Source organism: Sapajus apella, unplaced genomic scaffold, assembly GCF_009761245.1.
Source record: "Sapajus apella isolate SASKATOON/1434 unplaced genomic scaffold, GSC_monkey_1.0 scaffold38, whole genome shotgun sequence".
NCBI classification, from domain to species: Eukaryota; Metazoa; Chordata; class Mammalia; order Primates; family Cebidae; genus Sapajus; species Sapajus apella.
The window spans coordinates 6,874,840-6,890,659 of record NW_022436978.1 but is presented as its reverse complement, the minus strand read 5'-3'; the positions used below and the strand labels follow the sequence as shown (position 1 = coordinate 6,890,659).

At 49.9% G+C, this 15,820-nt stretch overlaps 1 protein-coding gene across 1 annotated transcript in view; it reads right to left on the bottom strand.

The window, feature by feature from the left end:
* Positions 1-12,391: 12,391 nt before the first annotated feature.
* The window catches only part of XXYLT1 (xyloside xylosyltransferase 1), a 192,749-nt gene continuing 189,320 nt past the window's right edge, over positions 12,392-15,820 (bottom strand). Inside the window, exon 4 of the mRNA XM_032298206.1 lies at positions 12,392-13,557. Within this exon, the coding sequence (XP_032154097.1) occupies positions 13,161-13,557 (397 nt within the window). The 3' untranslated portion in view covers positions 12,392-13,160. The remainder of the gene's footprint in view (positions 13,558-15,820) is intronic.

Below are 15,820 nucleotides of genomic sequence, written 5' to 3'. Positions count from 1 at the left end.
CATCCAGGTAACTGACAAGTAGCTGGCCTGCGCTACATGGCGCTTGGACAGATGGACAAATGACCAGTTGAGACCAAAGTGTGATTCTCTCTGATTGTAATCCTGTCGCCTGTCTCCTCGGCTGGGCTGCAAGCTCCTTGGGAGCAAGGAACAGATCTGTGCTACATAGAATTTCCAATCAGAGCTGATGGTGGGTCAGGAAGCACCAGGGTACCCAGGCTAGTTGTTGAAATATTGAAGTACTTCTGTACAGTTGCTGAGCCCGAGAGAACCTCTCTCCCCTGTCCTGCCACCAAGCCCAGCATCTACCCCAAGGCTTCCTTCCCACCCCCCAGCCACTGAAGGGTGGAGCCTGATGTAACACCCGCCGTGTCCGCCTCGGCTCCAGCCCTACATATGGCTGGTGTCATTCCGATTGGCCAGTGTCCTTGCCATACTGTTTTTAAATGTTGAGTGATGGACCAACTCAATGCAGGTGACGGGGAGGGAGAGCACATGACTGGTAAGTGCCACCTATCAGCTGGGAATAGGTATACGTAGGCTCTGGTCTCCCAATGGACTGAAAATGTTCTCAGCAAAGAAGTGGACAGTGTGTGCTGCCTGACCCCAAGAAGACACATGTTCAGACCCCTAGCTGGACAACACGAGGACCCCCAAGGACACCTGCAGGCAAAGGAACAGGCTGAGTCTCAGCCCCTCGGACTTACGAGTCAGGTGGCCCCACCTGTCTAAACCTGCATTTCCTCTTCTATACAAAGGCGACAGTTAAACCTACTTTCCAGTTTGCATGAGGACTTGTGTCTAACACAGGCTCTTATCTGTACCCACAGGTAGGGCTTTCCCTCCTGATGAAATCTTATTTGGATAAATCAGCACTTTAAAAATGACCAGGTGGTTACGCAGGTGTGTTCTGTTTGAACAGATGCATCAAGCTGTATGCTTACGTATACAATTCTGTATGTAGATGATTATCAAATGCTAAAACATCAAATATATATTCTTAGGCTCCAAAAGCATTATCAATAAAGGTTAAGGTGCTAAAAAAAATGGCTGAGCGAAATCTAGAATTTGAGACCTAGAGAAATTTCCTGAGACAGGTTCCTTCTGATCCTGAGCTTCCTGTCAGCATGGGATAGGAGGATTTCCAGAGTCCTTGATATACTTTCCTCCCTGAAGCTAAGTGTTTAACTGGTGCATTTTGGCAACAGTGGAGCTGGAAAAATATGTCTGGGTAGAACAGTAGCAGACAGACAGCAGTCAGCAAGCCAGGAGGTCGCAGGCCACAGGCCACAGGCCTTGGGCAGACACACCTGCATATTAAACACTGAGTCAGACGGGGTTAATTATGCAGAGATTGATTCCGTCTTGAAAGAGAAAGGGAGAGCGACCTCACTGCATACTCAGAGGTGGACCTTGGCTAAGTGGATCTAACAACTGATATTTTATTTCTGATCCAGGAAGTGTTGTGATATTGACCTTCAAGGTTCAGAGAAGAATATTTAGGACACACAGTGAAATAGACAGCTGCAATCCAAGCCACAGTGGAATTTCCAGTGTCCTCTGCCCTTATGGGGCAAGCTAGGGAGGGGTGGAGTGGGGAGACAGCTTCAGACTTTTCTTTTTTTTTTTTTTTTTTTTTTTTGAGATGGAGTCTTTCGCTCTGTCACCAGGCTGAAATGAAGTGGCACAATCTCAGCTCACCGAAACATCAGCTTCCCAGATTCAAGCAATTCTCCTGCCTCAGCCTCCCAAGTATCTGGGATTATAGGCACCCACCACCGCACCCAGCTAATTTTTGTATTTTTAGTAGAGACAGGGTTTCACCATGTTGGCCAGGCTGGTCTCGAACTCCTGACTTTGTGATCTGCCCGCCTTGGCCTCCCAAAGTGCTGGAATTACAGGCACCTGGCCTATCTAATTTAAAAGGGCAAGGACAGTGGCTGGATGCCTTTCCATTTCACACCTGCTGCTTCCCACTTCAGGAGTGTTCCTGTTCTTCCCACCTTGGCTTTCAGACGAGCACCTGGGCTTGGGGCTTGGAGATACAACCGGTCCCCAAGTTCACCCAAGACAGTTGTTCCCATGAGCTCATGGAACACTAGGCTGTTTGGAACTCAAAGTGTGTCCCATGCAAACAACATCCTAACAGCACTGAGAGTGGCCGGCTGACCGACAGTCTGTGATGTCCATCCCCATGCCTTGAAGTCCTAAAAGCTCTATAGACTTTTAGGAGTCCACCATGTTGCCATGAGCACACACTCTAGATTTTAACTTCTCATTTGGTGGACAGTGGGGAGGTGGGGTCCCCTGTGTCCATCAGTGTCCCTTCACTGTGTAGCCACTGAGCACCTGCGTTGGGCCAGGTCCTTATTTAGAGAAACACAGAGAGATGCCTCCTATGCCTCGCAGGCTCAGTTTAGGGCAGAATTCAGGACAGATTCCAAATACCTACGCCCGAGACCAAAAATGGTCCTATCAGAGCCGGGCACGGTGGCTCACGCCTGTAATCCCAGCACTTTGGGAGGCCGAGGCGGGTGGATCACGAGGTCAAGATATCAAGACCATCCTGGTCAACATGGATCCTGGTCAACAGTAGAAACCCTGTCTCTACTAAAAATACAAAAAAATTAGCTGGGCATGGTGGTGCACGCCTGTAATCCCAGCTATTCAGGAGGCTGAGGCAGGAGAATTGCTTGAACCCAGGAGGCAGAGGTTGCGGTGAGCCAAGATCCCGCCATTGCACTCCAGCCTGGGCAACAAGAGTGAAACTCCGTCTCAAAAAAAAAGGTCCTATCAGGAGAGGTAGAGAATGCATGGAGAGGGGATTTCAAGGTAGGGAGGTCACATCCCAGTGGGGTGGAAGCAGGGAACTGAAGAGAAACTTGGTAGGATGGGCTGGACTTTCAAAGACAGGGAGGGGAGGGCATCCCAGGCAGAAGATAGGTGTGAGCAATTTCTCTTTCCCCAGGCTTTGGAAGGGGAACCAGGGAAGAAGGGCAGGCACAGGCCAGGGCAAGGCCCCGTGCTGTGCAAAAGAGCCTTGTAAAAGGCCAGGCAGTAGGGATTACGGGAAGAAGGACACAACTCCAAGAGGCCCATAGGACACCCACGTACCCAGATGCCTGAGGGAGGCAGCAGGAGAAGCCCCCAGCTCCTGCCCAGGCCCCGCTACTCTGTGTGGAGGGATACAGGCCTGGCCACATGGAAATGGTGAAGTGAGACAAAGTCTCCTTCCCCAGCTCTGAGGAGAGGAGGGTGGATCACCTGAGGTGGGAGATAAGGCCCCAGCAGCCATCACCGGTCACATTCTGGTGGCTGAGCCATGTAACATCCTCCCCAAACCCACGGTCCCCCAGGTTCCCACCTACCTACTATTCTTGACAGACGCATATGTATTTTCTTTCTCTTTCTTTCCTTCTTTCTTTCTTTTCTTTCTCTTTCTTCCTTTCTCTTTCTTTTCTTTTCTTTCTTTCTCTTTCTTTCTTTTTCTTTCTTTCTTCTTTCTTGTCTCTCTCTCTCTCTCTCTCTCCTTTCTTTCTTCAGTCTTGCTCCATCACCCAGGCTGGAGTGCAATGACACAATCTCGGCTCACTGCAGCCTCCACCTCCCAGGTTCAAGTGATTCTCCTGCCTCAGCCTCCCGAGTAGCTGGGATTACAGGTGCCTACCACCACACCCAGCTAATTTTTTTTTGCATTTTAGTATAGACGGAGTTTCATCATGTTGGCCAGTATGGTCTCGATCTCCTGACCTTGTGATCCGCCCTCCTTGGCCTCCCAAAGTGCCCAGCTAATTTTGTACTTTTAGTAGAGATGGGGTTTCTCCATGTTGGTCAGACTGGTCTCGAATTCCTGACCTCAGGTGATCCACCCGCTTCAGCCTCCCAAATTGCTGGGATTACAGGTGTGAGCCACCCCACCCGGCCCTATTATTATTATTTTTACTATTATTCCAGAGATGCCTTGTCTATCTCAAAAAGGGTGTCTCAGGGCTCACCTAGGGTGAGTGAGTGTTGCAAGTCTGGGCCAGCCTGCCCATCTCTGAAATGAGCAGAGCCTCAGGACAGGCATGGACTCTGGGCTGGGCTGCCCCTCACCCCTCTCTGTTCTGCCCACACAGCCTGACCAGCCAAGTCCGGAGGCAGCACGGAGCTGTAAGTCACATCCTCCAACCTGCTCGTTGTCCCTGCTGTTGGATAGTAGTACACTCTCATATAGTATTTCTACCATACACAAACCTCAAGGACATAGATAATAGTAAAATGTAGGACAATAATTAAGAATTGATGTATTTTGAATATTGACTACCTTTGTTTTTTAGGATCTAGTTAATTGATTATTTATATAATTAAATTTTCATTTTTAAATTTTTAAACATTAATTAATTTATTCTGAGACAGTCTCACTCTGTCCCCCAGGCTGGAGAGTAGTGGTGTGATCTCGGCTCACTGCACCCTCCGCCTCAAGCAGTTCTCCTGCCTCAGCCTCCGGAGTAGCTGGGTTTACAGACACGTGCCACCACACCTGGCTAAGTTTTGTATTTTTAGTGGAGACAGGGTTTCACCATATTGGCCAGGCTGGTCTTGAACTCCTGAACTTGTGATCTGCCCGCTTCGGCCTCCCAAAGTGCTGGGATTACAGGAGTGAGCCACCGTTCCCGGACAATTCAATTTTTAATAATGGTTGTTTTGAACAACTGAATCACAAAATTCTTGAAAAATTAATAGTCAGCTCTCCCAGTATGAGGTGGCTCTAGCACAAAGTATATCTGGGAGCACAAATGAAAAGGTTGTTCTCTACTGGAGGCAGGATTTGAAAGGGGATCCGAGTGAAATAATGACAGTCAACTCCGATAAATCTATTACTAGGGAAGGAGACCAGTCTGACTTAGCTATGCCTAAAGCACACAGTTGAAAATGATCTTTAATTCTTTTTAAAAAACTTTTATTTGAGGTTCAGGGGAACATGTGCAGGTTTGTTATATAGGTAAAATCATGTCATGGGGGTTTGCTGTACAGATTATTTCGTCACCCAGTGGACTCACGAGGGGCAGGAGAGTTGTTTCCATCTTTACCACTCCGCGCCCCAGCCCCCACTTACCCCAAGGCAAACTGGAAGTGAAAGGAGCGCTGCAGGGGAAAGGGCAACTGAAATTAACAACGTGATTTTAGAGTGAAGGTCTCACTGCCATTTGCACAGCAGGAAGCAGGAGAGTAGCATTTTATGGCAGGCAGGCACTCCCTATCTGAGGCTGGAGGGTTCCTGTACTGGCCCTGGTCGAGCAGCAAGGTGGCCCAGGCTCTGCACGCTGAACCCAAGTGGAGTCAGACCGTAACCAAAGCCTCCACAGAGGATACGCATTCTGCTAGAGTCAAGAGGGCTGCTGTGCTTATCGATGACATCTTTTTAAAATTATGATTTCAGAGACAGTCTCGCTCTGTTGCTCAGGCTGGAGTGCAGTGGCACCATCACAGCTCACTACGGCCTCGAAGTCCTGGACTCAGGGGATCCTCCCACCTCAACCTCTCAGGCAGTTGGGACTATAGGCACACACCACCACACCTGGCTAATTTTTTTTTTTTTTTAAATTTTTGTAGAGATGGGTATTGCCACCTTGCCCAGGATGGTCTTGAAATCCTGGGCTCAAGCGATTTGCCCCCCTTGGCATCCCAAATTACTAGGATTACAGGAGTGAGCCGCTGCACCCAGCCTCTGCGTTTTTGTTTGTTTGAAAAAGAAATGACAGCACCTTCTGGCACAGGTCAATGTCATTTCAACTGGGTCATGACGGTTCCCTCTGTATTTAGGTAAGGTTGTCAATCTTCCTTTTTAAAAATGTTGGCTGCAATTTTTAAAAAGGATATTGTGGCCGGGCGCGGTGGCTCAAGCCTGTAATCCCAGCACTTTGGGAGGCTGAGGCGGGTGGATCACGAGGTCAAGAGATCGAGACCATCCTGGTCAACATGGTGAAACCCCGTCTCTACTAAAAAATACAAAAAATCAGCTGGGCATGGTGGCGCGTGCCTGTAATCCCAGCGACTCAGGAGGCTGGGGCAGGAGAATTGCCTGAACCCAGGAGGCGGAGGTTGCGGTGAGCCGAGATCGCGCCATTGCACTCCAGCCTGGGTAGCAAGAGTGAAACTCCGTCTCAAAAAATAAAAATAAAAAAATAAAAAATAAAAAGATACTGTGTTTTGCTTCCTAAGGCTCCTTGTATTGATCCCCCTCCCTTCTCGGGGTTTTAGCCCAACCATGAGTGCGTGGTTCGATCTGGAAACTGTCCAGCGCACAAATCAAACCAAGAGGGCTCTTCCTGGGCACTGAATGTTTCCACCGAGCCACGATCCGCGCCAGCTTCAGGACAGGTACGGCGGGCGCCCCTTCCCCAAGACATCTCACACTCTTCTGTGTCTCTGTTTTTGGAAAGCTCAGGGTGGCTTTCTGTGGTGCTTTTTATAGGAAATTGAGATTGCGGGAAAGGGGAAAAGGGAGAGTGGTGACTAAGGGAATTTTCCTAAGGACCCAGTCCTGCCGTTGTTCAGAGGGTAGTCCCCTTCCTAGAAATAGGCAGAGCCTCTGAAGCTGGGACCTGAATGTGCTCAGGAGCAAAGAGTCACTGTTTCTCAGGGGAGTTTGTTGTGGAGACCAGGAGGGAAATGGGCTTGGAAATCTAGAATCCCAGGGCTCTCAGGACGCCCAGGTCAGGCCCCACAAGCTCTCGTCTGTTGCTCGACTTTCATCCCATTTTCTTTCCTCGAGAGCTCACATGGCCATCTCTGCTTGCACACCCCCAGGGACGGGGAGCTCACTCCTTCCCTAAGCATCTCCTGCCTGTCTGTCTGTGCTTCAGGCACCTAGCTGGGCTCTGTGGAGCAAGGGTAATAGAACATTTGAGTGTGTCCCCCATCAGATAAAGGGAATTCTGGCCGGTCGCGGTGGCTCACACTTGTCATCTCAGCACTTTGGGAGGCCAAGGCAGGCAGATCACCTGAAGTTGGGAGTTCAAAAGCAGCCTGGCCAACATGGAGAAACCCTGTTTCTACTAAAAATACAAAATTAGCCGGGTGTGGTGGCGCATGCCTATAATCCCAGCTACTCGGGAGGCTGAGGCAGGAGAATCGCTTGAACCCGGGAGGCGGAGGTTGCGTTGAGCTGAGATTGGCCATTGCACTCCAGCCTGGGCAACAAGAGCAAAACTTTGGCTCAAAAAAATGGTGGGGTAGTGGGGAGAACTTTATGGCAAAACAGTTGCTGCAGAGACTGTCATGTCCCAGGAATCTATTAAGCTAGAGGAGAGGACAAATGTGAACACGGGATATTAATCCAGTGGGGGCACAGAGGGGCCTTTCCTGCCAGGAGCGTTCACTTCTGAGCCTCCACCCCTCAGCCTGCCCTGGTGCCAAGTCCTCCCATGTGCCTGGTACTCTCCCATCCCTCCCTCCAGTGGTCCCCTTGGGATTCTGTGAGCTGGGCAGCCCTGAGCCTGTCTCCACTCACTCTGCCCTTCTTTTCCCTGAATCCACTGCTTCAATTTCTCTCGTGTACTGAGGAGGTGGGCAGGATTTTCAGTTATTCACAGGCAAGTGGTAGAGAGTTAACAAGGGCCCACCCTGTGCCTGGCAGTGGAGTTGGGTGCAGGAAGCCCAAAGATTCCAGAGCTCCTGCATCCCAGGGAGGCAGAGTCCAGGGGTACAGTTGGATGCAAGAGGTGGTGGGAACACAGTGGTGTCTGTGCAACTAGAGGGGCAACCCGCTCGAATGCCAGCCCCACCCCCGGGCCCAGGATCAGCCTCCTGTGGCCTCCAACCACATGGAGTCCAGCAAAGTGAAATTAACAGGGTCATTCTGTATCTGTATGCCTTGAAGAAGAGCGAGGGTCCTACTCATAATCCTGGCCACAGGCATCACTGTCCCTCATGCTCTCAGCCTCGCGCTTTCAAGCCCTCACTTGTTTCCCTGAAACAGGCCCTAAGCATCGCTCTCCTCTCCCCTGTCATCCAGCCGCACGGCCTCCTGTCAAAAGGGCCCTGGGCCTCTGCTTCCTTCCGCAGGCCATGCCAGGGGTGACAAGCTGCTCCTAGTAAGAGGCCCCAGCATCTAACCCACGCCCCTGCCTCTTCATCCATCTTAGGACACACAGCTTGTTGCTCAGGTTACGGAGATGCTGCCAACACATTTCATGAACTCCAAAATGGCTGTAATTTATGATTTAAAAAGAATAACCTAAGGCTGCGTGCAGTAGCTTATGCCTGTAATCCCAGCACTTTGGGAGGTCGAGGCGGGTGGATCACGAAGTCAGGAGAACAAGACCATCCTGGCTAACATGGTGAAACCCTGTCTCTATTAAAAATACAAAAAATTAGCTGGACATGGTGGTATGTGCCTGTAGTCCCAGCTACTTGGGAGGCCGAGACAGGAGAATCGCTTGAACCCAGGAGGTGGAGGTTGCAGTGAGTGGAGATTGCGCCACTGCACTCCAGCCTGGGCAACAACAAAAAAGAATATTCTAAGTCATAATGATTATAATCCCCTTACATCTGTATTATTTCGCAGCTTACCAAGTCCTTACACATCTTTTCCTCCTTCCACGCTCCTTGGAGGAGCTCTTACTAGTGTCTGAAACTGGGGAAAGTGGTGGCCTTGTCTGTCCAAGATCGCCAGGTAGGGAGGGCAGGATGTGGACCCAAAGCCAGGCCTCCGTCTCAGGTGTGAGGCTGTCTCCACTACACCACCTGCTTGCTGGGAAATTCTGCCTCCTGCCAACCTCCAGATTTAGCCCAGCCCCCAGGCCTCCCATACTAAGATCAGCCAGGAAGTGTTAAAATTAGCAGAGGTTTGGCCTCTAGTCAAAGCAGGTGCCACGTCACGGCTGCACTTACTACCTTAACCTACAAACTCCCGGTGTGCTCTGGGCTGGGGCCGTGAACCAATGCGTCATGCTTTGACTTGATGAAATGCTGTTGAAGGAGAGGCTGCAGTCCCTTTGGTTTGACACACACAGAACAACAAAGCTCTCAACAAGCCTGCACGCTTTCCAAAGGCCATTATCATTTGTAGGGTGGACTTTGTGTATACACAAAAGATGACAGCATCTGAGGCATGAAAGCAGGGTCTAGAGCTGCTATTCTTAGATCACTGTTATTGGAGAACTGGGGCATCCACAGGGAAAGTTGAAGACCCGGAGCCGGCTCAGCCTAGATGATGTTTTCTTATGGGTGATATCTGCCCTGGCCGGCCAGGAGCTGTAAGGTGGCCAGGCTGACACTCACCTGGAACTGGGGAAAAGGGGTATGGTTTAAAATGTATAGTATTTATTGGCTGGGCACAGTGGCTCCCAGCACTTTGGAAGGTAGAGGCAGGTGGATCATGAAGTCAGGAGTTTGAGATCATCCTGGCCAACATGGTAAAACCCTGTCTCTACTAAAAATACAAAAATTAGCTGGGTGTGGTGGCGCATGCCTATAATCCTACCTACTCGGGAGACTGAGGCAGAAGAATCGCTTCAACCAGGGAGTCAGAGGTTGTAGTGAGCCAAGACCATGCCACTGCACTCTAGGCTGGCAACAGAGTGACACTCCATCTCAAAAAAAGAGAAAGAAATGTATAGCATTTATTATCTTATTATAAAAGTAATTAATATTCAATGTAGAAAATACAGAAATATAGATGAAGATAAAAAGCACCTTAATCCTAGTACCCAGAAATATTTTCTTTTCAGATTTCCATTCTCCTCATATGTACAGGCACGTTCTCAAAAGTGGAAGTTTCCATGAAGCAAGTTAAACACAGCGCAAGGAACTAACCATCCTTGTATGACCAGTCATGGCAATGGTGAGGCACAGCCACCCCGGCTGCTCTGTCGGTGGTCTGAGGTGCCTGTGGAGTGCTATTCTGCTGGTCACTGTGGGGTTGGAAGGTCAAGGCCACTGGTGATAGAGGGGAAGCTCCTGAGAGGTGAACTCAAAAGCAAATGAGGGATGTTGTTTGGCTTTTGCCTGTTTTTTTTTTTTTTTTTTCTTACAATAACAAAATGCACACATAGCTATAGAAACATTTTAATTATGGAAATTATTGCAGAACAATACCTTTATTATTGTGAGTCTAAAATTCTTTAGCCTTTAACTCACTTTTTCCCATTGAAATATTTTTTTTAATGTGTTTGATATACCTATGTTTTTAGGAGTTGGAATATAGCAGAATAGACTCTCTTTTTATACATACATGTGTGTAGGTATACATCTATACATACATATGTGTGTGTACATTGATATATATACACATTTATATACGTAATTTAAAAATAAAATTAGGATCCTGGGAATCATATACTCTTACATTTTGCATTCTTTACTTAGTAGCATATTATAAGCATTTCCTGAGGCGTTACATATTTTTTTTTTTTTACATATTCTTCATATAATGCCTAAAGTATTATATGGATGAAGCATATATTATTCATCTGCTCCCCTATTCCACTTTTTTTTTTTTTTTGGAGATGGAGTTTCACTCTTGTTGTCCAGGCTGGAGTGCAATGGCGTGGTCTCATCTCACTCAACCTCTACCTCCTGGGTTCAAGCAATTCTCCTGCCTCAGCCTCCCTAGTAGCTGCGATTACAGGTGTCCACCATCATGTCCAGCTATTTTTTGTATTTTTAGTACAGAAGGGGTTTCATCATGTTGGCCATGCTGGTCTCGAACTCCTGACCTCATGTGATCCACCCGCCTCAGCCTCCCAAAGTGCTGGGATTACAGGTGTAAGCCATGGTGCCTGGCCACTTTTTTTTTTTCTTTAAGACAGAGTCTTGCTCTGTTGCCCAGGTTGGAATGTTGTGGCGCAGTCTCAGTTCACTGCAGCCTCTGCCTCCTGGGTTCAAGTGATCCTCCCAGCTCAGCCTCCTGAGTAGCTGGGACTACAGTTGTGCATCACCATGCCTGGCTAATTTTTGTATTTTTGTAGAGATGGGGTTTTGCCGTGTTGCCCAGGCTGGTCTTGAACTCCTGAGCTTGAGAGAGCTGCCGGCCTCAGCCTCCCAAAGTGCTGGGATTACATGCGTGAGCCACCATGCCCAGCCCCTCTTCTACATTTTAAGTTGCTTCCAGTTTTTTTCTATAATAAATGCTCTGACAAACCTATGACTTTGTCCACGTCTCTCATATTTTCTTACAATCGGCTTTAGAAATAGGATGACCTTCATGAAGTTCTCATGAATATTATCAATAGTGTAATAAATCCCCCAATACAATGGCTGGCACACAGCAGGCATTCAATAATGGTTAGCCACAAACAGGAAATCCAGTAAGAGAACTGACGGATTCTGTCACTGCAGAGGGTTAGGAGGAGTGTGCTCCACCTCTTCAGGCATGATGTAACTGGGCAGTCTGGGGTAAGAGGGATGAGAAGAAATGGTGTTGATTTTGCTCCCAGGTGCAGGCAGACCTGCCAATACCAGAACGAAATGATTCTCTGCTTTGACCCAAGCACGCCAATACTACCCTCCCTGATGTCCTCTCGGAAGTGTCCTCTCCTTGGTCCTTGGAGACCTCCTGTAAGCCCTTACCTTCATCACAGGAGGTGGGGGCAGGGAGTTAAATGGCATTGATTACACACTTTATTCAGAGCCTTCATGTAGCTGGAAACTGACCAGAGAACAAACAACATGAATCATTGTGTTCTCAAAAATTATTTATTAGCTATTCTCACTCATGGGAAAAAGATATAAAAAAGTAAATGAAGTTGAACAAAATAAGATGAAAATCCCACAGCATTTCTCCAAGGACCTCAGCTAGATGATACAAAATGGACCGCCAGGACTTTCGTGTTTACAGATTACTTACAGGAGGACCCATCAAAAGAAACAACACTTTAATTTCTACTGAGGTGTGTGGTCTAACGTGGTACAGTAAGAGGGGATTTTTTAAAACTAACTAGAATGCTTACTAGCCCATGAGTGACATCTCTTCTGAGCCCACATGGTCACATCTGTGAACTGAACGGCTGGGATCCTTTTTGGTTTCTGATTGTTTTTTGTTTTTGTTTTTGTTTTGAGCTGAGGGTCTCTATTGTCCAGGCTGGAGTGCAGTGCTGTTGATCACAGCTCACTGAGGTGACCTCTTGGGCTCGAGCCATCCTCCCACTTCAGCCTTCCAAGAAGCCGGGACTACAGGCACAAGCCGCCATATCTGGCTGATTTTTAATTTTTGTTTGTAGCAGTGGGGGTCTTACAATGTTTCCCAGGCTGATCTCAACTTCCTGGGCTCAAGCGATCCTCCCACCTCGGTCTCCCAAAGTGTTGGGATTACAGGTGTGGCCCCTGTGCGTGGCCTGGGCTCTTTTTTGGAATGAGTCTTCCCAGTCCAGATGGTTCTCTTGCATGTCCTTGTGGTGGCCAATGCGGTGGCCAATGGTGTTCTTTGATGATGAGTTTGCTTTCAGATAGTCTCACCTGGAGCTGGTATGGTTGAATAAAGGATAATGGGGTTCTGGGATGTAGCTGGGAGATAAACGCTGTGAGTGCTCTAATAATGAGGTAAGTTTTCTTATGCAGGCCCCAGTTGGTCCTGAAGTCCCTCCCCAAAGAGGTGATCTCAAAACCTACGCCAAGTGGCGTGAGCGTCAGGAGAATACGCACGCAGCCTCCCAGGGTGAATGTGCAGCGGGTCGGCATTGTTTGGACGCTTAAATACTGGGCTGGTCGTTAAAACCTTGGCTTACCTTACCCGTCTGGGGCTCAATGGGTGCTAAAGCAGTACCGTTTGTACTTTCTTGAACAATGGAAGCCTGTCATTATAAATTAAAGTTATATTCGCCCAAGAAAGGCCGGGTCTTAAAGGAGTTCCATTCTTTAGAGGCAGACAGCAAGGGGCAGCTTTTTCTCCCCTTCCTTCTTGCTTGCTTCCTAGCCAATGGAAGATGCCCATGCATTTGTCCTTCATGTCACCTGCTCCTTGGAGGAATAAGGTCTCCAGCGCCAGCAGTGCACAGGCCAGTCCTTAGCGGGTGGCCTCGGCACAGTGACCTGCCCAGCAGGAGGGTTCAGCACCTTGATCTCAGGACGTCCCTGTCGTGTCTGTCTAGTGGGTCAGACACTGCCCTCAGGTCTGGCCCAAGGAGCCCCGTCCTTCCCCCAGATCTGGAGGCCCCGAGGGCAAAGCAGGGGTTCACCTAGTCCTCCGGGATGGGAGTGTTGCAGTTCCCATGGTAGATCTTGACGTGGCCTTCACACCGGAAATAGGCCTCGAAGACGTCACTGTAGCCATGGTCCCTCCACCAGGTACACAGCTGCCGGTTCCAGGTACAGTCTAGCACGTGGAAGAGCTTGGGGTGCTCCATGCCGATCATGGTGAAGAAGTCCTGGTCCCCGAGGTGGCCCCGGAAGTGGTACTTGTCGGCCAGCTGCTGCACCTGCGCAGGCTCCAGCAGGCGGCTGTACAGCAGGGACTGGCGCATGGCCTCCAGGTTCAGCAACATCACCCCGCTGTTGAAGCCTGGCAGCCCCTCGGGGGGTGGGCCCCCAACCCTGGTCTGGGGGTTCTCATGGCGGAACTGCCAGAACGTGTGCCTGTGGAGAGAGAAAACAGTCAGCCCGGTGTGCGGGGGTGAACCAACCGGCAGGTGTTCACAGCAAGTCCGCATGCAAACACTGTGACGTGTAGAATCCACATCAGACCGCCAGCAAGTGCAGAGCTGGGACCTGAACCCGGGGCTCTGGACCCCAAGTCCCAGATTCTTTCTAGCATCCTCTGCTACATCCTCATCACAGCCAACTTTGGAATTGACTGATGACGTCCCCAGGCGCCGTGCTAGACCGGCTTACTCACTCCCCACACAACCCCAAGGCATGGGTGCTCTGAGATGATACATCATTTCACAGCCAAGAAAACCGACGCACAGAGAGGTCAAGGTGTTTGCCCAAAGTCACACACTGAGTAAGCAGCAGAAGCAGGGACTACACCCAGAGAGTCTGGCTCCAAAGTCCACATTCTCAAGATAGCAGCAACCCAGGGAGAACCTACTGCCCTCCTGTCTTCATCTGTGATCTCGAAAAGGAGAAGGGAGAGAGAAGCAGTGGACGAAATCCTGAATAGAGACCATGTCAAGACACATGAAGCTGAACCCAGTCTGGAACAAAACTGTTTTCTGCTTTAGAACAATTCATTGAGCCCCAAGCCCAGCACTTCAGAAAGGCTGGGTCGGGGCTGCGGTCCTGTGACAGCCCAGGGCACACTGTGGGTTAGGGTGAAAGCCAGCTGCAGAAGAGCCAAGGAGGATGATGGCTGTTTTAGAAGGAATGTCACTGCAATTTCAATTTTTCTCTCAGCAGATTTAGAAACCAATCTAGGTTCACAGTTCATGAACTGTTAGCCTCTTCTAGGTCCTCTACCCAAATGCTTCCATCTGGAGGAGAGAAGAAAGACCTACACACTTCCCTGTGAGAGCCAGGGTTAGGGCACCGCCCTCTGTCCTCCAGTCCCGAAATATCAAAGCCTGCGTGTGCTGCAAGGGGTGTGCAGGCGGAGGGGAGAGGCACCCAAGTCCTCACCCACAGAGAGGAGGCTGCAGCGACCGTGCCAGTGACCTGGAGGAAGGAGGAACATTGGGAGGCCCATTGTGGCAGGGACAGGCATGGGAGCGGGTCGTCAGAGTGGGGAACACATCATGGGAGAACCAACTTGGCTTCTCAGCCTGGAGATGCTACCCCGCTGGTCCCATGCAGACAGACTTCCCCACCCAATCCCAGGATAGGATCAGCGTGGTGAAGCAGAAAGCAGGGGGGAATAAAATGAGGACCCTGCCCAGAGTGGCCCTCAGGGGCCACTTCCCAGCACCAGATCATTGCTGTGCGTCTGGAAACGAGGAAACCTTCCTCAAGGTCTCACGTATCACAAAGGGTGCTGCCAAGAGTTTGATCCTGCTGAGGGGGAAGCTTTCCCTTTAGACATTCTTACAGGGGCAATCCACAGGTTCAGTTTGTGTTTTGCTGTGACTGGCCTGTGAGTGAAACTGAGCTCTGGTCCCTGCCTGGTGATAACAGCCTTGGCAAAAATAAGCTTCTCACACAAACCAAGATGCTGTCATCTTGCCACAAAAGCCTGCGGTGATGGGGTCACACAGGGTGGGGACGCAGAGTGGCAGCTGTGCATTCATTTTACCCTGCTTCTTCCAAGTGGTTCATTTCAGGACCAGGTTATAAACCAGCTAAAATTCCACCAGGCAGACCAGGACATCATGACATCATAGAGAAGGGACCCTCTGACGAGGGACAGCGGGTGCTTTACCACCAAGGAGCTCGATTTACCCTTCAATGGGTGGGAATGGAGGCATTTACCAAGGTGCAGCAGAGACCCAAAGGGAGGGAGGGCATGAGGGGCAGGGAGGCAGAACCCATGCCAGCCGAGGTCCTGGACCACCTCGTGCTCCATGGAGTCCACGCATCCATATTGCTCCCCAGAGGACCCAGGAGGGAGGGGACTTGCCCAGCTAGTTGTGCGGCCCGTGTAGTTTCCTGTGTCCACAGCACCTGAACACAGGTGGGGTTGAGTGAGGAGCGGGGACCACGGAGAGGATGCTCAGATGTCTTAAACAGCCTCTATTCTCTAGCAAATTGGGAAGCAAAGAGGCTGCCCACAGCCCGGGGTATCCTTACCAACCTCAGCAGGAAGGCTCCCAAATCTTCCATGCCTGCAGCAAGGATCAGCAAACAGTGACCCTGCACTGAGCTTGCCAGGCGCAGGATATGGGGACCAGTGGCAGAGGGAAGAGGAAGGAATATGCCTCCAGGAGAAGGCCACACACAAGTGGCTCTTTGGGGACAATGCCGAGCA